The sequence below is a fragment of the Scyliorhinus canicula genome, chromosome 15 (assembly GCF_902713615.1).
Source record: "Scyliorhinus canicula chromosome 15, sScyCan1.1, whole genome shotgun sequence".
Classification (NCBI taxonomy): Eukaryota; Metazoa; Chordata; class Chondrichthyes; order Carcharhiniformes; family Scyliorhinidae; genus Scyliorhinus; species Scyliorhinus canicula.
Window position 1 is genome coordinate 124,556,960 of NC_052160.1, and position 25,330 is coordinate 124,582,289.

Sequence of the window (25,330 nt, forward strand, 5' to 3'; positions counted from 1 at the left end):
GTATTCCAAACCCTAGCCATTGGCTATGTACAGGTTTCTCCTCATGTCACTTTTGCCAATGACTTTAAATCTGCACCCTCTTATTCTCGGTACTTTCATGCATGGGAAAAGCCTCACCCGATCTGTTCTGTCCAGACCCCTCGTGAGTTTGAATCTCCTCTCACCTCCTTTCAGCCTTTTCTCGAAGGAAAACAATTCTAACCCTTCCAATCTATCTTCATAACTGTAATTCCTCATTTCCGGAGTCATTCTCGTGAATCTTATCTGCATAGAGACATAGAAAATATGAGGAATTGGCCATTCGGCCCTTCAAGCATGCTCTGCCATTCAAAATGATCATGGTTGATCCTCTATCTCGACGCCATACTCCCGCACTCTCCCCCTACCTCTTGATACCTTTAGAGTATAGAAACGTATCTATTTTCTTCTTAAATATATTCGGTGACTTGGCTTCCATTTCCTCTGTGCAGGTTAGGTGGATTCCTCTGAAAATACTGATTCATTCCCACTCTCTGTTTCCTGTCTGCTGATCAATTCTCGAACCATGCCAATATATCACCCCCAATCCCATCTGCTTTAATTTTACACAATGACGTCTTATGTCTTTAGCAAAGAGCTTTCTGAAAATCTGCATTCTATCTAATTGCCTTCATATTCCTCATAATGTGTGACACTGCGAACTGGGCACAATACTTCAGCTGAGGCTGGACCAGTGACTATAAAAATTCATGATGTGGAGATGCCGGCGTTGGACTGGGGTGAGCACAGTAAGAAGTCTTACAACACCAGGTTAAAGTCCAACAGGTTTGTTTCAAACACGAGCTTTCGGAGCACGGCTCCTTCACCTGAAGAAGGAGCCGTGCTCCGAAAGCTCGTGTTTGAAACAAACCTGTTGGACTTTAACCTGGTGTTGTAAGACTTCTTACTATAAAAATTCAAGACACCTCTTTGAACTTGTACTTTCTGCCTCTATTAATAATGCCTGGGATACTGTAAGCTTTATTAACTTCTGTCTCAACTTATCCTGCCACCTTCACTGACTTATGCACAAATACACCCAGGCCCCTCTGCTCCTGCACCCCCTTTAGAATTGTATCCTTTATTTTATATTGTCTTTCCATGTTCTTCCTACCAAAGTGAATCACTTCCCATCATTGAACTTCATCTGCCTTCTGTCTGCCCGTTCCACCAACTTGTCGATTTCCTTTGGAACCTCTACACCGTCCTCTTTGCAATGCTGCCATTTGCACTTTGAAATTGTGCCCTGTACACCAAGATCTAGGACTACGCCATTAATATACATCAGCAAAAGCCAGGTTTTAACTGACCCCTGGAGAATTCCACAAAAAACCTTCCTCCAGCACAAAAAACAATGGTTTTAACTGACCCCTGGAGAATTCCACTAAAAACCTTCCTCCAGCACAAAAAACAATCAGTTAACTATCCCTCTGTTTCCTATCGCTCAACCAACTCCGTATCCATGTTCTTACTGCCTTTTTTATTCCATGAACTATGCCGTTGCTCACAGGCCTGTTGTGTGGTGGGGTATCAGATTTCTTTTGGAAGTCCATGTGTACCACATCAGCAGCATTATGCTCATAAAACTTCTTTGCTACCTCTTCAAACTATCCAGCAGGTTAGTTAAACATGGGTTTTCCCTTCAGAAATCCATGCTCGCTTTCAAATAATCATTTGGTAGCATAGAGCTTGAGTACGACTGAAAAAAGATATCTTATCAAAGCAGTTAATTGTCGGCTAGTGTATTCTCCATGGCAATGCCTCTGCCATTCAATCAGCAGCCTCTTCTCATATAGTCTAAAGTAGTTGTTTCCCCTGATATTAGAATCCTTGCGATTGTCCTGATGAGTTCAAGTTGAGAAACTTTGACAAAATGTATTTTTTCAGCAATACCCATGCTAGCTTTCCTTAATCGTCTATGTGCAGTTGAATTTGTCCCAAATTATTGTTTCTAGAAGTTTCTCCAATATCAAAGTTAAATTGACTGGCCTGTAGTTGCTGGCCATCTTTACACCTGATTTTCCAACAGTTGTGTAACATTACAATTCTCACACCCGAATCTAAGGAAAACTGAAAAATAATGGCCAGCCCCTCTGAAATTTCCACTCTTGGTTCCCGGAGTATACTTCAATGCATCACATCTGGTCCCGGTGTCTTGCCAACTGCAGATAACCTGTCCAATTTTGCCTTCTTTTCAATTTCAAACCATCCACTGTCCGAATCGTCTCCTCCTTTACTATGGCCTGCGTAGCATCATCTTATTTTGTAAAGACAGACGCAAATTATTCATTTGATGTCTCAGCCATGCCACCTACCTCCATGTGTAAATCCCCTATTCAGCCCTACTCTTCCTATTCCCACCCTTTTCATTATTTATTTGCCAGCAGAAGACTCTAGGATTCCCTTTTACCTTAGCTGTCAGTCTCTTTGTGTACCCTCTCTTTGCTCCTCTGATTTGCGTCTTCACTCTGAGTCATCTATATTCAGCTTGGTTTTCAATTATATTTTCTACCTGACATCTGTCATGATGTTTTTAAAAATTCATATGGACGTCACAGGCCAGTAGTTATTGCCCATCCCTAGTTGCCCTTCAGAAGGTGGTAGTGAGTTGCCTTCTTGAACTGCTGGAGCCCCTGAGGCGTAGGTACACCCGCAGTGCTGTTAGGGAGGGAGTTCCAACTTTTTGCCCCAGCGACAGTGAAGGAACGGCGATATATTTCCAAGTCAGGGTGGTGAGTGACTTGGAGGGGATCCTCCAGGTGGTGGTATTATCAGGTACCTGCTGCTCTTGTCCTTTTGGATGGTAGTGGTCATGGGTTTTAGAAGGTGCTGCCAATGGAGCCTGGTGAGTTCTTGCAGTGCATCTTGTCAATGGTACATATGGCTGTCACAGTTTGTCGGTGGTGGGATGAGTGAATGTTTGTGGAAGGACTAGCAATCAAGCGGGCTGTTTTTTCCCTGGATTGTGTCAAACCTCTTGAGTGTTGTTGGAGCTCATCCGGGCACGTGGTGGGTATTCCATTACAGTCCTGACTCCTGCCTTGTAGATGATGGACAGGCTTTGGGGAGTCAGAAGGTGAGTTGCTTGCCAGAGGATTGCTAGACTTTGAACTGCTCTTGTAGCTACAGTATTTATATAACAGTCCATTCAGTTTCAGGTCAACGGTAACCCCAGGATCGTGATTGTTGCGGATTGAGTGATGGTAATGCTATTGAATGTCAAGGGCAGTGGTTAGATCCTAGCTTGTTGGAGATGGCCTTTGCCTGGCACTTGTGTGGTGTGAATGTTACTTGTCACCTGTCAGCCTAAGTCTGGATATTGTCCAGGTCTTGCTGCATTTGGACACGGATTGTTTCAGTGTCCGAGGAGTCAAGAATGACACTGAACATTGTGCAGTCATCAGTGAATATCCCCACTTCTGACCTTATGATGGAAGGAAGGTCATTGATGAAGCAGCTGAAGACTGTTGAGTCCAGGATACCACCCTGAGGGACTGCAGCAGTGATATCCTGGAGCTGGGATGATTGACCTCCAACCACCATAGCCATTGTGCTTTTTGCCAGGTATAACTCCAACCAGTGGAGGGTATGCCCCCTGATTCCCATTGACTGCAGATTTACGAGGGTTCCTTGATGCCACAATCAGTCAAATGCTGCCTTGGTGTCAAGGGCATTCACTCTCGCCTCCAGAACACACTTTATCTTCTTCATCCTAATTTCTATTAACTTTGTCATCCAGGGAGATCTGGATTTGTTTCCCCTACCTTTCCCTTTATATGGACTATACTTTGACTGTGATCAAACTATTGCTCTTTTGATTCCGCCTTCATGTGCATTATTGTGTGTGCGTTTGTGTGTGGGGAGGGGTGTAAAAGTGGAGGCGGGTGGTGTGTGTGTGGAGGTGGGTGGCATATGTTTGGAGGCAGGTGGCGTGTGTGGATGTGGGCAGCATGTGTTAGGAGGCGGGTGGTGTGTGTTAGGAGGCGGGTGGCGTGTGTTTGGAGGCGGGTGATGTGTGTTTGGAGGCGGGTGATGTGTGTTTGGAGGTGGGTGGCGTGTGTTTGGAGGCGGGTGATGTGTGTTAGGAGGCGGGTGGTGTGTGTTTGGGGGCGGGTGGTGTGTGTTAGGAGGCGGGTGGTGTGTGTTTGGAGGCGGGTGGTGTGTGTTTGGAGGCGGGTGGTGTGTGTTTGGAGGCGGGTGGTGTGTGTTTGGAGGCGGGTGGTGTGTGTTTGGAGGCGGGTGGTGTGTGTTTGGAGGCGGGTGGTGTGTGTTTGGAGGCGGGTGGTGTGTGTTAGGAGGCGGGTGGTGTGTTTGGGGGCGGGTGGTGTGTGTTTGGAGGCGGGTGGTGTGTGTTTGGAGGCGGGTGGTGTGTTTGGGGGCGGGTGGTGTGTGTTAGGGGGCGTGTGGTGTGTGTTAGGAGGCGTGTGGCGTGTGTTAGGAGGTGGGGGGTGTGTGTTAGGAGGCGGGTGGTGTGTGTTTGGAGGCGGGTGATGTGTGTTTGGAGGTGGGTGGCGTGTGTTTGGAGGCGGGTGGTGTGTGTTTGGAGGCGGGTGATGTGTGTTTGGAGGCGGGTGGTGTGTGTTTGGAGGCGGGTGGTGTGTGTTTGGAGGCGGGTGGTGTGTGTTTGGAGGCGGGTGGTGTGTGTTTGGAGGCGGGTGGTGTGTATTTGGAGGCGGGTGGTGTGTGTTTGGAGGCGGGTGGTGTGTGTTTGGAGGCGGGTGGCGTGTGTTTGGAGGCGGGTGGCGTGTGTTTGGAGGCAGGTGGTGTGTGTTTGGCAGTGGGTGGTGTGTGTTAGGAGGCGGGTGGCGTGTGTTTGGAGGCGGGTGATGTGTGTTTGGAGGCGGGTGATGTGTGTTTGGAGGCGGGTGATGTGTGTTTGGAGGTGGGTGGCGTGTGTTTGGAGGCGGGTGGCGTGTGTTTGGAGGCAGGTGGTGTGTGTTTGGCAGTGGGTGGTGTGTGTTTGGCAGTGGGTGGTGTGTGTTTTGAGGCGGGTGGCGTGTGTTTGGCAGTGGGCGGTGTGTATTTGGAGGCGGGTGGTGTGTGTTAGGAAGCGGGTGGTGTGTGTTTGGAGGCAGGTGGTGTGTGTTAGGAGGCGGGTGGTGTGTGTTAGGAGGCGGGTGGTGTGTGTTAGGAAGCGGGTGGTGTGTGTTTGGAGGCAGGTGGTGTGTGTTTGGCAGTGGGCAGTGTGTATTTGGAGGTAGGTGTTTGAAATGCACGGCTGAGAACAGGACTGAACACAGCTGCTGCGTGTTCCGCTACATTCAGCATTTCAGTTCAGTCATGGAGAAAGCTCCCTGATGATGAGGGCTTGGAACCAGTGCTGTAGCAGGCACCAGGAATGTATTTATAACAAACATTAAACCCATTGGGTTTGCTCCTTTCTTACAGATTATCTTCCCACACCCCTTCCTCCACCGTTCCAGAGATAGAGGGTGGGTGGGGTGGGCTGTAACACTCCAGCAAATGGTGCACAGCTTCAATACCATACCTGCTGATGACAGCAATGCACAGCCTCCAATGTTTGTGTGTCTGTGATGGTGCGAAATCTGTGCTCGTCATAACATTGTCCCAGCAGACTGCTCCTCCAGGATCTGCTTTAGCAGAATATCAGGTGATTGCATCGACAGCAGGGTCACCTTCACTCACTTGTTATAATGGAGTTAAAACTACCGAGTCTCACTGAGCCTCTCGAAGTCTGTCTTTTCAACTCTCATTTCAAATACAATCTTTCTCAAGTATCTCATGCTCAAAAATGAAATAATGTTCCACAATTTTGGAATCTAACGGCATGATGCAGCATGGTATTAGGTATACAGTAAAGCTCCTTCTAGGCTGTACCCATCAAATGTTCCCAGGACAGGTACAGCACGGGTTAGATACAGGCCGGGATTCTCCCCTATCTGGCGGGGTGGGGGGTGGGGGTCCCGGCGCATTGGAGTGGAGTCTCCGCACCTTTAGGGGCCAAGCCCTCACATTGAGGGGCTAGGCCCGTGCTGCAGTGGTTCCCGCTCCGCTGGGTGGCATGAACGGCCTTTGGCGCCACGCCAGCCGGGGCCGAAAGGCCTTCGTCGGCCGACATAAGTCCGCGCATGCGCCGAAGCCTCAGCGGCTGCTGACGTCATCCCGGCGCATGCGCAGGGGAGGGGGGTCTCTTCCGCATCCGCCATCGTGAAAACCATGGCGAAAGCGGAAGAAAAAGAGTACCCCCACGGCACAGGCCCGCCTGCCGATCAGTGGGCCCCGATCCAGGGCCAGGCCACTGTGGGGGCACCCCCCGGGGTCAGATCGCCCCGCCCCCCCCCCCCCCCCCCGGACCCCAGAGCCCGCACGCGCCGCCAATCCTGCCGGTACCAGAGGTAGTTTAATCCACGCCGGCAGGAGAGGCTTGTCAGCGGCGGGACTTCGGCCCACCGTGGGCCGGAGAATCGTCGCGGCGCAATTCCCGCCCCCGCCAAATCTCGGGTGGCGGAGAATTCGGGACACGGCAGTGGCGGGATTGGTCGGAGAATCACGAACACAGAGTAAAGCTCCCTCTACACTGTCCCCATCAAACATTCCCAGGACAGGTACAGCACGGGGTTAGATACACAATAAAGCTCTCTCTACGCTGTCGCCATCAAACACTCTGAGGACAGGTAAAGCATGAGGTTAGATACAGAGTAAAGCATCCTCGACACTGTCTCCATCAAACACTCCCAGGGCTGGTGCAGCACAGGGTTAGATACAGAGTAAAGTTCCCTCTACATTGTCCCCATCAAACACTCCCAGGACAGGTATAGCACGGGGTTAGATACAGAGTAAAACTTTCTCAACACTGACCCCAGCAATCACTCCCAGGACAGGAGCAGCACGGGGTTAGATACAGAATATGGTGTGGCAAGGTGCACAGTGGTTAGCACTGCTTCCTTACAGTGTCAGGGATCCGGGTTCAATTTCAGCGTCAGGTAACTGTCTGTGTGGAGTCTGCACGTTCTCCCTGTGTCTCCGTGGGTTTCCTTAGGGTGCTCCGGTTACCTCCCACAGTCCAAAGATGTGCAGGTATGATGGATTGGCCGTGCTAAATTGTTCCTTAGTACTTAAAGGTTAGGCGGGGTTAAGGGTTTACATGGGAGTGGGCCGAGGTAGGGTGCTCTTTGAGGAAGTCGGTGCAGACTCGATTGGCCGACTGGCCTCCTTCTGCACTGTAGGGATTCTACGGTTCTATGATTCTTCTATGGTTCCATGAGAGTAAAGCTCCTCTACACCATGCTTGTCTTCCCGGTGGCCCACATGCAGTTGCAGCCCTCGAAGCCGCGTGCATGTCAAACAGGTAAATTGGAGTTGCAGATTCAGCAATCAGCTGCTCTGCCAATCGAAGGCCATTGCCCTTCCACAGTTGGTGCTAGTGAGCCTACCGTCAGACGTGGGAGAGAAATGGGTTCTGAATGGAACATTAGCGATCACCAGCAGGGTAAGTTTCCTTTTGGGTGCCGGGGAGGCTGGGAGTGCGAGTGAATCTGCACCGGTGGGAGCGAGCGAGGGTGTGCGAGTTGGAGCGAGTGTGGATTTGAGGATGGGAGCGAGCGAGGGTGTGCGAGTCGGAGCGAGTGTAGGTGTGAGGATGGGAGCGAGCGAGGATGTGCATCGGAAGCAAGCTAGGGTGTGTGGGCAGGCTTGAGTGACGGTGTGTAGTTGGGAGTGAACGAGAGTTTGCAGGCGGGTGGGATCGAGCGAGAGTTTACAGGCGGGAACGAGCAAGACTGCGGGTGGGAACCATCGGAGATATGCGTTCAGGTGCGTATGTGGGCAGAGGCGTGATGGCTAGCGTGCGAGTGTGCGTGAGTGTGTGGGTAGGAGCGAACGTGCGCGCTGGTGGCATTGAGTGTGTGTGGCTCTCTGATGTCACATGTGCATGAAAATCACAACGACATCCCTGCAGATCTTTGTAAATAGGGACATTAAATTCAAAAACAAAGAAGGCTTGCTGAATCTTTGGAAATTTCTGGTTAGATCTCAGCTGGAATAAATGTACCTAACTTTGGACACTGCAGTTGGATGGGCCTCGGACAGGCAGCAGAATGTTTTCACGGAATGGTGCCAGGGATGGGGGATCTTCCCGTACCAGCCTCCCCGAACAGGCGCCGGAATGTGGCGACTAGGGACTTTTCACAGTAACTTCATTGAAGCTCGTGACAATAAGCGATTTTCATTTCATTTCATTTCTTCAGTAATGTGGACAAATTGGAGAAGCTGGGCTTGGACTACTTAGATCAGAAAAGAGTTAATGGAGGTGTTCCAAATTATGAATGGTTTTGATAGAACGTAACATACATGTGAATTAAATTTTGGGGTAAAATGTTTGAGAATCTGAGCTCTTGACAGGAGCTTTCCCATTTTGAATGCATTTCAAAATTACACACTTCACACACTTTCTGTCCTCGGGAAACCCCATGGAATCCACTGCCTTTTCCCAATGGAATCTCCCAATGGCCCTGGCTCCAGGTCAGGAGCTCAGTTTGGTAAGTTATCCCCCCAGTCTCCACCGGGTTGGTGAAGCAAAATCTTGGTCACCCCAAGCTACTTGTAAATAGTTATATCAAATGAATAAATGACAAATAGCAAGTTGACTGATAATTGAGTACTAAAGAATGGATTAAGCAGAAGAATCGCAGAGGAAAACAGCTTTGAGAAGGTTTCAGTGATTTTGAGCTCACCTCCACCCCATTTCCCAAATGTGATCTGGTTGGACGTTAAGACTGTGACATGAGCAGGAATTTGAGGAGAGAAGACAACAGATTGCCTTGTGTTTTTAAGGCAGAACTCAGAATTCAGAGTTGTTTGCGGATTGTTGTAACATTCTCAATGAATCGCTCCAACACAGAGTCCTCAATATTGTTACGCAGAACAGAAACTTTTTCCCAGTTGAATCATTGACAGAATTAAATACCCCAGAAGAAACAATGATTCATTATTGCAGAAAATACATCAAATCCCATTTGTGTTACCCACTCCCTGTTAAGTAATGGGTTAAGAGACATTGCAATTAGTTGTCTCATTCATGTTAAGTGTTCAATGATTGTCTCATTTATGTTAAGTGTTCAATGATTGACACTGATATTTAAAGGGGCTTCAGGTGGCCTCGGGATCAGGTGATGTGCAGGGTTCTGTGCAGAGTCAGTTGCAACAAATAAAAGTGTGTTGGTGAAAAAGGAGCAGAACTTTTGTCTCTTCATACCACAGCATTTAATACATCTAACACTCCCCAACGCCCCATTGAACTCCATTCTTCTCCCCAGCATTAAACCCCAACCCTGTCCTCACCATTCCACATCAAACGCCATCCCTCTCCCCCCCCCATTCCCCATCGAACCCCATCTCTCCACAATTCCCCATCGAACACCAACTCCTCATCAAACCCCATCCCACTCACCCCCTCCACCCAATGCCCCATCAAACCGTCTCCTCCCCCGAAGCCCGTTCGAACCGTTATCTCCCCACTCCCCAACAAACCATCACCCCCCCACTACCCATCGAATCCCATCCCCCTTCCCCTAGCGACCACAACTCCTTATCGAACCCTCCATCCCCCTCGCCCCCACAGCTGCCGAGCAGGGGAGGCGGGTGGGGTCGCTGGCACGTGGAGAGGGGTCACCAGGGCATCGAGCAGGGTGTTGGGGATATGTGTTCCTGCGGTTCACCATTGGATCTAACTTGGAATTGTTTTTACATTTAGGATTGTCCAGGAGAAGACTGCTACTGACTAGATCAACTTTGGGAGGCTCAGAATATTCCAAAATCTCCGGCACACATCTCTGCTTCTGATTTATGAAGTTTGGCCTGTAGGTTTGCCCAATGCCGAAAAATAGTAAAGTAACACAGAGAGAACACAGCAATGATCCAGTCACAGAATCTGTTGCCGACTTGCTGGCTGGGGAGGAACCTGTTGACTATAAGCACAGTGTGCTGAATGTAGGAGGAGTCCCTGTCATCAAGGACAAGGACGGAGAAAACACAATCGAGAGTGATGATCGACCAGTGTGGAACAACAAGCTGCAGTACATCTTGGCCCAGATTGGCTACTCAGTGGGCCTGGGAAATGTCTGGCGTTTTCCCTACCTTTGTCAGAAAAATGGTGGAGGTAAGGCCAAGACTGCGGGATCCATTCCCGCTCTGATGGTTTTTAGCTGTAGCCAAGGGCCACAATTCCACACCTCCTGCGAATGGAGAGAAGGCTGGGCTCACATTGGGAATTAAAATCTCTGTGAGTTGGAAGAAGATGGGGAAGTGATGGGAGGTGAATGGAGTGGGTGGGAGGGAGGCTGTGGGAAGTGGGGTCTCCTCAAGGCCGAGAGCAGGCTTTGTTAAACTCGGGGTGCGACCCGCGGGTGGGTCACGGGCGGGTGTCGGGAGGGTCGCGGAGCCGTCTGTCGCGGCGCTTCCGATCGCGCAAATCCGTGCGCAGCAGCCGCAGCAGCCGGCTTTTAATAATGCTGGCTGCAAGGGGCCTTCAACATGGCCACGAATATATAAAACAAATTCGGTCACTCTGAGCATGCATGCCCGATCATCAGTGCACATGCGCAAAACTATGCTCATGCGCACCGATGATCGGAGATGCATGCGCTGTGCAGCCGCATTTTTTATACGGTGGTAGCCTTTTTTTTTACAAGTTCAGGGGGCCAAAGGGACCGAATGGACAAAGGGATCATTGGGGTCAAAGAGAGCCAAAACCATTTTCTCCATTTTGTCAGCAACAAACAAGGTAAGATAATATGGTGGGTCGCGCAGGTCAGCCAGCGTGGGCCGCGAAGGTCGGCCAGCGTGGGTCATGAAGGTTGGCCGCCGTGTGTCGCGAAGGTCGGCCGGCGTGGGTCACAAAGTCGGCCGGTTTGGGTCCCGAAGGTTGGCCGGTTGGTAAAAATGGGTCCCCGGAAAAAAAGTTTGAAAAACACTGACCTAGAGAATGGTTTAGTTGTGGACAATGCATTGAGTCGATTTGACCAGAGTAGGGGAGGAGGGAATGTGTAATTCAGGCAACCAAAAGGGGCCATTTATGGCTTGGGGGAAAAGAGGAAATTTTGGAGAAGGAATGACCATAATAATATTGGTAAAATAGAGACACAAGTGAGGAGTGAAAGATGCTAGAGCTGAGGAGGGTCATCCATTTTAACATTGTTAACTGCTATTGTAAGGGGGTGAGAGTCCCTCACGGAGTCTCACTTGGGCTCAGAGCTGTACTGAGATATTCATTACAATTTGTCCGATGTATGAAAACAACAATCTTTATCAGACAACCGAAAAGAAAACTTCAGGGTTTCCTGGAGACATCCGCGTTCATATCACTGGCACATCCGAGACCAAACAGATGTCCTCATCGCCAAAGCGAGGACCAGTGCAGATGGCTGCTGGAATTACTGCCAGCTTATCCACTCCTCTATGTCCATCAAACTCCACCAGAAGCCGCGGAAGATAAAGAAACAGCTCAGAAAAAGATCAATGTTGAGTCGCTTCGAGAGCCAAGCATGCTGGTGAACTTTCAATAACGTCTTCTCCAAAATCTCCAAAGTGTCCATCCTAATGGAGTGGAGGGAAACTGGAAAGAACTGAAGGCAGCCATCATCTCAAACTGTGAAGAAACCATTGGCTACAACACCAGGAAACACCAAGACAGAGTTAACTACAACGACCACACCACCCAAGACCACATTGACAAGAGGAACGCTCACCGTGCCTGGCAAAACAACATCACCACCAAGGCAAAGAGGAGAACTCAAACATCAAAGGTGGAGGTCAAAAGGTGAACTAGGGAAATCAAGAACCAATGGTAGACTGAGAAAGCTAAGGAGCTGCAGTTCCTCATCGACAAGCTTGACATCCGGGGCTTCTTCAGTGCCAACAAGGCAAAATATGGACCCAACATCCTAAGCCTCAAACTGGTGCAGAGTAAGTCAGAACCCTCTTGAGAGACAGAGAAAACATCAGTCTTCGATGGAGAGAACACTTCAAAGAACTCCTAAACTGTGATACAACCATTGATGAGCACGTGTTCGAGGAAATCCCCAACAAAAAGATGATCTTGGACTCCCATCAAGCATGGACGAAGTCGAAGCCGCCATTAAACACCTGAAGAATGGAACAGCTGCAGGAGTGGACGCGATTCCAGTGGAGATTTTCAAACTTGGAGGAGAAGAGATCACCCATCATCTCCATCAGCTGTTCCTGAAGATCTGGCACAGAGAAGGAATCCCTACCGACCTCAGGGATTCTGCCATTGCCACCAACTTCAAGAAGGGAGACAAAGCAGATTGTGGGAACTCGGATGAATCTCCCTACTCTCCATCGCCGGGACGATCGTCACCCGAATCTCGCTAGTTGCCTTCACACAATCTCTGAAGACTTCCTTCTGGAAACCCAATGTGCCTTCTGACTAAACCATTGAACAACGGACATGATTTTCACTGCGCAACAACTTGGAGAGAAATGCCAGGAGCAACATCAATCGCTCCACATGGCCTTCACCGATCTGACGAAGGCTTTTGATTGAGTCATTGGGAAGTGCTATGGAAGACCCTATTTAAGGCTTTTCAGGGAAATTCATCAATGTCCTCCACCTCCCCTGCGACGAGATGTCGCTGACAGTACTCACCGACGGAAATAAGACCGAAACCTTTCAGGTCCAGACTGGAGTCAAGCAGGGATGTGTCATCGCCCCCCCACCCTTTTCTCCATCTTCATCACCACCATCCTTCACCTTGTCAAGAACCAACTTCCCAGTGGAGTGGACATCGTCTTTCAATCACAAAGGTTGTAATTCAAGAAGGAAGCGACACTGACATCGCTCGTGGAACATTCAGTATGCGGATGACAGCACTATCTCCGTTCTCTCAGAAGAATGGTCTGTTCAAGACAGCTCCCCAAAATGGTAAATTGCCATTTTTCATACAGCACGAAGTCATTGAATAATCAGTCACTCCATTCACAGCATTTCCTCCCATAGTCTCGAGTGGTTGACTATTCCACTTCGTCTGCAGCAGTGATTCCTGGGAGCGGTGTCCCTTTATGCCAAATTTCTATCACCGTTCCAGCCTATTGAGGCTTTACTTCAATGTTCTCTGGACAAGAATCTCCTCACAGGCACTGCAGTGCTTCATAGGCTTCGCTGACACATTCAACTTGTTAATGCATCTTTTGATGGTGTCTCCCATCTGCCATAAAACAGGTTGTGTATCCATCAATGAAACTCCGACTCTTGATTCTCACACAGTAGCACAGTGGTTAGGATTGTTGCTTCACAGCCCCAGGGTCGCAGGTTCGATTCCTGGCTTGGGTCACTGTCTGTGCGGAGTCTGCACGCTCTCCCTGTGTTTGCGTGGGTTTCCTCCGGGTTCTTCCCACAAGTCCCGAAAGACGAAAGTCCCGAAAGATGAATTGGATATTCTGAATTCTCCCTCTGTGTACCCGAACAGGCGCCGGGATGTGGCGACTAGGGGCTTTTCACAGTAACCTCATTGCAATGTGTTAATGTAAGCCTATTTGTGACAATAAAGATTATTATTATTAGTTGACCACCTAAGTGTAAGGCCTCACTTATGGTTCAAGGGTAAGCAAATGCATTGTGGAAAAAGACTTATAATAAACAAAATACAACTTTTATTTTAGTAGTCTAGCTTGAAAAGGGAAAACAAAGGTGAAGACCAAATACTAGCTGTGAATGGCCATTATGAAAGGTCTTGGGGAAACACATCTTCTGTGAATTATGTCACAACTGACTATTATTGATTAATTATTTGACTTATTCAAAACACAATCTAACTTATTTTAAATTAAAGTCTAGGCAGTAACTCTATATATTCATTATAGGTTCAGCACGAACAAAGCAGAAATGAAATACAAAATTGCAAAGATTAGTGGCTACAGGCCTACATTATGCATGTGTAGCTTGCTGTTAATATAGTTGTGGCTGATTACTTTTTAATTAGTAAATATAAATCAAAAATAGTGCTGGTCCTGTGATCTCACAACTCATCTTGCAGTATGTTTGTTTGTTGGTCGGATGTTGTAGCAATAAACAGGTTGTCAATGTTTTTCATCACTTGTGCTTTACTTACTAGGTTACAATTTTAGTTCTTTGCTGAAATAACGTGTAACCCAGTTGCAACACCTGGATTTACGTCCACGGAGACATCAGCAACATTGGCTGGAGAGTCCTACTCAGCATGCACAATTGAATAATGGCTCCGGGCTGCGGAGGAAATCCAGCTCGATCAATAACAAACAGTTCCAACAGGGCAAGAGGGTGTGTGTGGGGAAGGGAGGGAGGGAGGGAGAGGAGATTAGTATTTGGGATAGGAGAGTGGGTATTTTTTTTTAAATGGTGGGTGAAGCTTGCTGGGCTGGCATGACCCTTTCCAGTTCTGTATGGTAGTCACACGTTGCTGCGTTCAATTTCACATTCACCTCCGGGAGGGCGGCATGGTGGCACAGTGGTTAGCACTGCTGACCCACGGCGCCAAGGACCTGGGTTCGATCCCGGCCCCGGGTCACTGTCCGTGTGGAGTTTGCACATTCTCCCCGTGTCTGCGTGGGTCTCACCCACACAACCCAAAGATGTGCAGGGAAGGTGGATTGGCCACGGTCCCCTTAATTGGAAAAAAAGAATTGGGTAAACAAAATTTATTTTAAAAAAAACTTCAGGCAACTCTGGATAACATTTTTTCCCATGGACTTCCATCAGGCTCAGGTGGGGGGGGGGGGGGGGGGGGGGGGTCAAGAAGCTGGTGTGCGTGAGGAACAGTCACCTCACCTCTGTCCCTGAATTAGCCAATTAAGGATGGCGAGTGTGCTCTCAAAGCTGGAGGACCAATAGGGCACATTCCAGTTTGAAAGTAGCAGCAGGATGTCACCGTCGGTGGAACAGAGAGGACATCTGAAGATAAAGGCACCGTCTTTCCCACTTCTTTCAAATTTAAGAAAGAAACAAAGCATTGTTGGGGGGTTGTGATCGGTTGGAAGTCCTCTAGAGAGCAGCCTGGGGCTGTGCTGAATCCAGTCAAACAGGGAGGGCATCTAAACTTGCCTGCAGTTCTAGGCCCCTGGTCCACCACCTCTAGGCCGCTGTCCTGTCTACTGCTGCCAGTGGAGATCTGGAGGTTGACTGGAAAATCCGAGTCTGTCTCTTATCAGCCCTTAAGCAGCTCAATTGTTTACCTGCTACTTGTGGGCTGGTAACCCTCTGCCCTCTCCACCCCCCCATGATATCTCCGAGAAGATGGTCCAGGGGCAGGATGAAGCCTGGGATTCCGCGTGCAAGCAAGTGGCTTGAAATCCAACACCCCGTTGCCCGAATTCCCATCCGTGACTCTTCAACTTTCAACTTTGTATTTGTCAAGAACTGTTACAGTGAGGGGGCAGCACGGTGGTGCAGTGGGTTAGCCCTGCGGCCTGACGGCGCCGAGGTCCCACGTAGGATCCTGGCCCTGGGTCGTTGTCCGTGTGGAGTTTACATATTCTCCTTGTGTCTGCGTGGGTTCTACCCTCACAACCCAAAAAATGTGCAGGATAGGTGGATTGGCCTTGCTAAATTGCCCTTTAATTGGAAAAAAATAATTGGGTACTCTAAACTTATAACAAAAAAAAAGAAAGAATTGTTACAGTGAGAATGAGTTGGTGTCCTGAAATTTAGTAATAGGATTTAGTTGGGAGAAGTTAGCTCTCTGTAAGGTGGCAGAGATTATGGGGATTCATTCCAGTTCTCTTTGTCCATCTCCCCCCCAGGATTCCGTTGTCTCCAGAAAAAAACCTGACATTCCCTGGTTGTTGCGTTCTCAGGCCAATCGCTATCCATTGGTCAATAGGGATTGAGGAAACCAAGAGGGCAGATTTTTAAAAATGAGGGGAAATGATGATAATTCCATAGCTAGTCATTTCATATTCTGCTGATTTGCCAATGTTCCAATGCAGTTTGTTAGGCAGCATTTTACCTTGTTAATTACTGTGCTGATGTATAAAGTTTACAGGTCAGCGTCTATCCATCCAAAGGTTGATTTTGATCTTGGGATGTGAAAGATGCAGGCAAGGGTGATGTTTATTTTGACTTTTGATCTCTTAGGGAATCGGGAGATTCTGGGGAGCAGGTGCAGAAGGGATCGTATTGAATGGCAGAGCAAGTTTGAGGGGCTATATGGTCTACCACTCCATTATCTATTTTCTTATGGCCCGCCCTAGTTGCCCTGAAAAAATTGTGGGCCAGATTTTATGCTGCATATTATTGGGTTTGGACCAGACCACATTCAGTTTCCATCAGCTCTGTGGTGATTGGCAAGACACACACGTTTGGAGGTAATAAAAAAGCACCAAACCTCAGGATTCAGTAAATCTCGTCGAGAGAGAGAGAGAGAGAGAGTTGGGAAGAAACTGCCAATGGAGAAAGCAACAGCAATCATATCAAGCAGGGGCTGTTTAGCTCACAGGGCTAATCGCTGGCTTTGAAAGCAGACCAAGGCAAGCCAGCAGCACGGTTCGATTCCCGTAACAGCCTCCCCGAACAGGCGCCGGAATGTGGCGACTAGGGGCTTTTCGCATTTCACATTTTCTTCATTTGAAGCCTACTCGTGACAATAAGCGATTTTCAAGATTATTCTCACTAGAAAGATGCTGTGATGAACAGAGCGATCTTGGAATGGATTTTTGTTTCAGGATCGTGATCTCCTAAGCCAAACTGAATTCTGGGTCTTGAACCCAGATTGCCAATGGCGGGACCCTGGAAGCGATCTTTGAAGAGATGACCAATGGGGTATTTGCTTCTAGGAGCTCTGTATGATAGAACACGGCGTGAGGACCAATCAGAGGGCCCAATGGTAGCTCCACTTTCAAAAGGTGACAGCTGCCTATGTAGGTAAGCGAAAGAGAGAGCATTTTAAAATGGAGCACTCCGTGAAAACTTTTTAAAAGGTTCAAATTGCATAGAACCCACAGCTATCAAACTGTTATCTTGTAGGACAATTCCTCCACTAGACTGCTAGTGGGTGTAGCTGTGGTTATAGTGGGGTGTGGGAGGTAGGGGCTGATAGCTGGATAGATAACATTCTGCCCATCCGTTGGCCATGTTTAAGCTCAACAGGATGCCTGTATCCTGGCTGGGAAATTCCGCTTGACACCAGCAGAGTGGCCTTGATATTCCCTTTAATTGATCTAATTGGTGGCTCGAGGGCAGGTAGCATTCACTCCCCCTCCCAGGCCAGACCTGCCTTCCTGAAAAGGGCCAGGTGATAGAACCAAGGTCGGAAACTTTAATCCAGAGCGGGAAAATGCAGCCTTATCCGCGTCCAGCTCAGCCTCTGCTTCCACAACTGAATGAAAGATTCAAATCACAATCCCCTGAAAGACGATTCAATGCTTGAATGGGAAAAGATTGTCAGGTTCATGGGGACAGAGATTCATTCAATAACGAAAGACCTGGTCCAGGCAAGACAGGCCAATTCGATGAAAATGCAGATGTTGGAAGACCAAACCGTAAAAAGGTAAACAGCACTTTTGCTCTTTTTGTCAATAAATTAGGACACAGAATACAAAATAAGCAGGTAATGATGGTTTGATATAAGATATTGGTCAGGTGGTTAGTCTCAGAGTTGGGCCCATGATGAAAAACGAATGGACATTGCAGATTCAGTCGGGTGATGCTAGGGGATAGAGAACTGGAATGATCAGTAAACCTGGAAATACTCAGGCTGTTTCCACAGGAACAAGTAAGATTAAGAGGAGATTTAGTTGAGGTATTAAAATGATGAATGGTTTGGATGAAGTTAAGGCACATTTCTGTGTGAGGGGGGGTCAGTAATGAGCAATAGCATTTCACAATTATAACTGAGTGGGGAGAGAGCGCGAGTCAGAAAAATGTTTATACTCATGACATTCTTTGTTAGAAGGAAAGGCTGAGACAGAGATAGCTAGAACCTTTTAAGAGAATATTGAATAAATACTTGAATGAGCGCCAGAAACAGAGAGATGGGAGAACGTGGGGCAGTGGAATTAGTTTGGGACTGATACAGTCTATGGAGAAAGAACAGGGCAGTGGGATTAGTTTGGGATTCATAAAGGATAATGGAGAGAGCAGGGCAGTGGGATTATCTTGGGATTGATACTGGACTATGGGGAGAGAGCAGGCCAGTGGAATTAGGGATCGATACAGGACTTTGGGAGAGAGCAGGGCAGTTGGATTAGTTAGTAATTGATACAGGGCTATGGCGAAATAACAGGGCACTGGGATTAGTTTGGGATTGCTACATAGCTATTGGGAGACGGCAGTGGAATTAGTTTGTGATTGTTACAGGAAATGGGAAGAGGGCAGGGCAGTGGGATTAGTTTGGGATTGATACAGGGCTGTGGGGAGAGCGCGGAGCAGTGGGAATAGTTTGGGATTGATCCAGGCTATTGGGAGAGAATAGGGCAATGGGATTAGATTGGGATTGATACAGGTCTATGGGGAGAGAGCGGAGCAGTGAGATCTGTTTGGGATTGATACAGGCTATTGGGAGAGAGCAGGGAAATGGTATTAGTTTGGGACTGATACAGGTTAGAGAGAAAGAACAGGTAATTGGGATTAGTTTGGGGTTCATACATGCTATTGGGAGAGAGCGGGTAGTGGAATTAGTTTGGAATTGATACAGGCTAGGGAGAGAGCGTCACAATGGGATTAGTTTGGGATTGGTACAGGGCGATGGGGAGAGCGCGGGCAGTGGAATTATTTCGGGAGTGATACAGGCTATGGAGAAAGAACAGGGAACTGGGATTCGTTTGGAGTTGATACATGTTATTGAGAGAGCGCAGGGCAGTGGGATTAGTTTGGGACTGATACAAGCTATTTGGAGAGAACGAGGCAGTGGGATTGTTTGGGATTGACACAGGGCAATGCGAAGAGTGGGTTAAATGCTGGGGAAGATGTTAGTTAGAGATGATTCCGGGTGTTGCTCACCATTTTGCTGCTCCACCCTATTCTCTCTGTTGCAGCTGGTACTATCGTTAAACTAGGTCAGCATCTCATCATGTGATATTCTGGAACTGAGATTCCCTCACTGTTGGGCTTCTGATATAATTTCCTTTGTGCACTAGATATTCTGCCACAATATTGCTGAAAGGTTTTGTGCTGGATTCTGTCGGTTATTTCTTTGCAGGTGTCTCTTATTGCGTCTCTGCAACATTACGAGGCTGGAATTTCATTCATTTATCTCTTGTGCTGCCCTTTCACTGCATTTAACTACAAGTTGCTCTCCCCCATATCCTTCCCTATTCCTCCTTTTCCTAAATTTATCCCATTCAACTTTTAACTGCTGATACATTTTATAATAACCACAGCTGGAATTTAATGCAGTCTGTCTGAGTCAGGAAACATGACACCTGTCACTTCATCACGAGAGAGGCAGTGCATCTATCTGCCAATGACAGGAGAAGCCCCCACAATTAATTGGGAGGCAGGTAGGGGCCAACGTGAGAGACTCGCCCCATCATGGAGGGATGTCAAGTAGGCTCATTAATGTGCCAATTGACACCAATTATCACTGAGCCCACAACAATTTAGTAGTGGCTCAGAGATTAAATGGGAGTTATGGATCTCCTGTGCCTCCCTATCGGGCTTGCCTCTGTACTTGGAAGGGGAGAATCCTGTTTAGTCAGGCACTCAAGGGATTCCACTTTGAGAAAGAATGGGGCACAGAAAGCCACATTGCAGCCTTTCCGTCTGGTGCCCACCCTCAACCCACTCCTCACAACTCCCACCCTGCCCTCACTCAATTATGGAATCCAGCGATGTCTCCTGGTGCTCTCTGAAGCATTACCAATAGCAGCCACTGTTCCCAGTGGTGCTGTTGGCAATGGACAGCTACTGACCTCTGATTGGCTGGTAATCAGGTTGGATTTTCCCTACAGACGTTGGGTGAGATCTCTCCCCCCCCCCCCCCCCCCCCCACCACCACACCACATTGTCCACATTAAATCATGGCCACAGGGCAGCACGGTGGCGCAGTGGTTCCTCATGGCGCCGAGGACCCAGGTTTGATCCTGGCTCTGGGTCACTGTCCGTGGTGAGTTTGCACATTCGCCCTGTGTCTGCGGGGCTCTCACCCCCACACCCGGAGAAAACCCACACAGGCTCGGGGAGAATGCGTAAACTCCACGCAGTCACCCAAGGTTGGAATTGAACCCAGGTCCCTGGCGCTGTCAGGCAGCAGTGCTAACCATTGTGCTACCGTGCCACCCTGGCGTGAGATTATTGGGTAGTGATCGCAAGTGAGGGGGGAGTTGGCTGTCACAGAGACCCCCATCCTGATGCAGTGAGTAGCTTTGAACGAGGAAGCCAGCCCTCCTCATCCCAAGGAGCCCGCAAGCTAATAGTCCAGAGTTTGATGTCGTGCTCTCCACATGGCAAGGGCCCTGCCTGCTGTTGGGTTAATACTGGCAGCAATGGGGTGAGGCTCTTTAAGTTGGCATTAATTGGCAGTGGGGTGGGATGGCTGTCTGAGGGCCTTCCCACCTTGGACTTAATTGGCGGTGGCAGGCTCCCCATCTGCCATCCACTTGCACAATTAAATGCCCCCCTCACCACCAAACTCACCATGGGGGTGGGCACATGATTCCACCTCCTTTTACTGATTCACTGATTTGAAGCACTGCATCACGGTGTCAGCTACAGAGGCCCTGAATTGTGGCGTTCGCTTTGAACCTCTCTAACTCTTTTTCCTCATTAAAGATACTCCTTAAAACTCTTTGGTCATCTGCCTTCATAAACGTGAACATGCGTGAACTCAGCCCCTCGAGCCTGCTCCATCACTTAATAAGATCATGGTTGATCTGACAGTAAGCTCAAATCTACATCCCGCCTCCTCCCAAGAAGTAGCAACATATATATCTCCTTATATGACTTGGTGTCAATTTTCTTTTGCATAAGACTGCTCTTGTATTTTGCTTTGGTGTTTTGCTATGTTAAAGGCACTATATACATACAAGAGGTTGCTGTTCAAGTTGCTACAATATCCTTCCTACAATGGGAACCCCAAAACTACACACACTCCTGCAGCTGTGACCTAAACCATATTGGACAAATTTATATATGAAATTGGGACCCACCATTTCTCATGGTGGGTGTCAGTGTTCAATATGACATGGGCTATGCATTCCACCGCTGGTTCTATGTCACCCTCCATACTGTGGTCATTCAGCGCACCTGAAATAGCAGACCGAGATCCTAATGTCTATTTTGGGTTCCGTGGTGGGATCTTCCTTGCCAGCTGCAAAGCAGCAGCAGGCATTAAGGGGCGGTGTGAGGCTGAGAAAGGCTTTAACTGAATGTTGGGCCAGAAGAAATAGGCTTAATTCTTTCTTTAACGTTTCGTCCCAGCATTGCTGCTCTGGCTGGCACTCTGTCACTGGGAGCTAATGAACAGCTATTAATTTTAACAATAACTTGCTTCATGCTTGTCTGACTTTCAATTTCAGTGATTCGTTTGCATTGCCAACATAAATTGATTTAAAGTCTTAATTTCAAGCTCCCTGGCCTCCTGGTTACAGCAACGATGTCTCTGTCTATGTATTTACGTTGTGTATTTATGTATGTCCTAAGTTTTTTCATGTATGAAACAATCTGTCTGGACTGTATGCAGAACAATTGTCATGTGTACCTTGGTACATGTGACAATAAATCAAATGAAATCAAACATGTAACAAAATCAGAGATCCAGGATGTACTTGTGTTTGATCCCTGGTCAAGGAATGAGCTAGTCAGCTCTGTGGGCCACAAGTTCACCACCTCGCCATATGTTTGAGAAAGGGGAAATTAGCCATAATTCTAGCTCCTGAGGCAGGTTGGCAATCGCTGGGTGGGTTGGTTGTCAGATGAGGGCTGAGCTCATCTTTTCACCAATCTCTCCATAGAATTCATAACATTTCATAGAATTTACAGTGCAGAAGGAGGCCATTCTGCCCATCGAGTCTGCACCAGCTCTTGGAAAGAGTCAGCCCACGCTTCCACCCTATCCTCGTAACCCAGTAAGCCCACCTAACCTTTTTTATGGACACGAAGAGGCAATTTAGCATGGCCAATCCACCTAACCTGCACATCTTTGGACTGAGGGAGGAAACCGGAGCACCCGGAGGAAACGCATGCAGACACGGGGAGAAGTGCAGACTCCGCACAGACAGTGGCCCAAGCCGGGAATCGAACCTGGGACCCTAGAGCTGTGAGGCAACTGTGCTAACCACTGTGCTACCATTCTGCCCCTGGTTATTCACTCCATTCCTGGTTATTTTCAGCAGTTTGGATATTCCAAACTTGTTCTAATGAAATCCTAACAGCTTATTGCAGGATCTTGTTTCTTCAACACTTGTGAAAGAGTTTTCTTCTGAATTCTATAATGCAATGATTATCATTGACAATCCATTATCATCAATAAGGGAGAGTTCAGCTCCTGGCATTGTTTAGTGGGTAGGAATTCTGTTTCGGATTGTCATTAATCAGGAATTAGGAATATCCAAACTTCCCATCAATCACCAACCCTTCAGCTCCTGTTAAAGAAACTAAGATGGTTAAACCTTAACACTGAGTGCATTTACTCTTCAAAATAAGTCAACATATCATTCTAATTTAGGATGGGGATGTTTGAGTCCATTTAAGGAATTAAAGATGAATGATAATGCAATAAAATAAATCAGTAATGAATTAGCATCAATTCTACTCCAGGATGGAGGAACCAAAGTGTTCAGTGCGATCTTATAGAAATAGAGAAATAGAAATAGAGAAATACAGCACAGAACAGGCCCTTCGGCCCACGATGTCGTGCCGAACTTTTGTCCTAGGTTAATCATGGAATTTTGGACACCAAGGGCAATTTACCATGGCCAATCCACCCAACCTGCACATCTTTGGACTGTGGGAGGAAACCGGAGTACCCGGAGGAAACCCACGCACACACGGGGAGGATGTGCAGACTCCACACAGACAGTGACCCAAGTCGAAATCGAACTTGGGACCCTGGAGCTGTGAAGCAATTGTGCTATCCACAAGGCTACCATGCTGCCCTTAAGAAGAACTTAATCAACACTCCATTATTCTACCCTAATCCATGTACCTATCCAATAGCCGCTTGAAGGTCCCTAACGTTTCCGACTCAACTACTTCCACAGGCAGTGCATTCCATGCCCCCACTACTCTCTGGGTAAAGAACCTACTTCTGACATCCCCCCTATATCTTCCACCATTTACCTTAAATTTATGTCCCCTTGTAATGGTTTGTTCCACCTGGGGAAAAAGTCTCTGACTGTCTACTCTATCTATTCCCCTGATCATCTTATAAACCTCTATCAAGCCGCCCCTCATCCTTCTCCGTTCTAATGCGAAAAGGCCTAGCACCCTCAACCTTTCTTCGTAAGATCTACTCTCCATTCCAGGCAACATCCTGGTAAATCTCCTTTGCACCTTTTCCAATGCTTCCACATCCTTCCAAAAATGAGGTGACCAGAACTGCACACAGTACTTGAAATGTGGCCTGACCAAGGTTTTGTACAGCTGCATCATCACCTCATGGCTCTTAAATTCAATCCCTCTGCTAATGAACGCTAGCACACCATAGGCCTTCTTCACAGCTCTATCCACTTGAGTGGCAACTTTCAAAGATCTATGAACATAGACCCCAAGATCTCTCTGCTCCTCTACATTGCCAAGAACCCTACTGTTAACCCTGTATTCCGCATTCATATTTGTTCTTCCAAAATGGACAACCTCACACTTGTCAGGGTTAAACTCCATCTGCCACTTCTCAGCCCAGCTCTGCATCCTATCTATGTCTCTTTGAAGCTGACAACAGCCCTCCTCACTATCCACAACTCCACCAAACTTCGTATCATCTGCAAATTTACTGACCCACCCTTCAACTCCCTCATCCAAGTCGTTAATGAAAATCACAAACAGCAGAGGACCCAGAACTGATCCCTGCGGTACGCCACTGGTAACTGGGCTCCAGGCTGAATATTTGCCATCCACCACCACTCTCTGTCTTCTATCGGTTAGCCAGTTCGTTATCCAACTGGCCAAAGTTCCCACTATTCCATGCCTCCTTACTTTCTGCATAAGCCTACCATGGGGAACCTTATCAAATGCCTTACTAAAATCCATGTACACTACATCCACTGCTTTACCTTCATCCTCCTCAAAGAAGTCAATAAGACTTGTAAGGCAAGACCTACCCCTCACAAATCCGTGCTGACTATCCCTAATCAAGCAGTGTCTTTCCAGATGCTTAGAAATACTATCCCTCAGTACCCTTTCCATTACTTTGCCTACCACCGAAGTAAGACTAACTGGCCTGTAATTCCCAGGGTTATCCCTATTCCCTTTTTTGAACAGAGGCACGACATTCGCCACTCTCCAATCCTCTGGTACCACCCCTGTTGACAGCGAGGACGAAAAGATCATTGCCAACGGCTCTGCAATTTCATTTCTTGCTTCCCATAGAATCCTTGGATATATCCCGTCAGGCCTGGGGGACTTGTCTATCCTCAAGTTTTTCAAAATGCCCAACACATCTTCCTTCCTAACAAGTATCTCCTCAAGCTTACCAGTCTGTTTCACACTGTCCTCTCCAACAATATGGCCCCTCTCATTTGTAAATACTGAAGAAAAATACTTGTTCAAGACCCCTCCTACCTCTTCAGACTCAATACACAATCTTCCGCTACTGTCCTTGATCGGACCTACCCTCGCTCTAGTCATTCTCATATTTCTCACATATGCGTAAAAGGCCTTGGGGTTTTCCTTGATCCTACCCGCCAAAGATTTTTCATGCCCTCTCTTAGCTCTCCTAACACAGAATGGGGTTAAAATCCCAAACAGGGGAGGCTGGGGTAGTGAATTCTGAGAGAGAATCAGGAAAACTCTGTCTGGAGGCAACAGCTCAATGTGACCTCGGGCTGGGTCTGTCAGCACCTGTTAGTGCGGGGCTGCATTTTAAACCAGTTCTGCCTCTGAGCTCTGTGTGGAAGGTGAGTATTTAAAGGAAATGCACCCCCCTCCTGTCGCCCCGAGGAAATTATACACCCCGTCGCCCCTGAGAAATTATACAGCCCCATCGCCCCTGAGAAATTATACAGCCCCATCGCCCCTGAGAAATTATACAGGTCCCCATCAACCATGGGAAATTATACAGTCCCCGTAACCCATGGGAAATTATACAGTCCCCGTAACCCATGGGAAATTATACAGTCCCCGTAACCCATGGGAAATTATACAGTCCCCGTAACCCATGGGAAATTATACAGTCCCCGTAACCCATGGGAAATTATACAGCCCCCG

The 25,330-nt window shown here is 47.9% G+C and overlaps 1 protein-coding gene across 1 annotated transcript in view; it reads left to right on the forward strand.

The window, feature by feature from the left end:
* The window catches only part of slc6a17 (solute carrier family 6 member 17), a 101,163-nt gene that overhangs the window by 23,012 nt on the left and 52,821 nt on the right, over positions 1 to 25,330 (forward strand). Inside the window, exon 2 of the mRNA XM_038819676.1 lies at positions 9,731 to 10,135. Within this exon, the coding sequence (XP_038675604.1) occupies positions 9,850 to 10,135 (286 nt within the window). The 5' untranslated portion in view covers positions 9,731 to 9,849. The remainder of the gene's footprint in view (positions 1 to 9,730; positions 10,136 to 25,330) is intronic.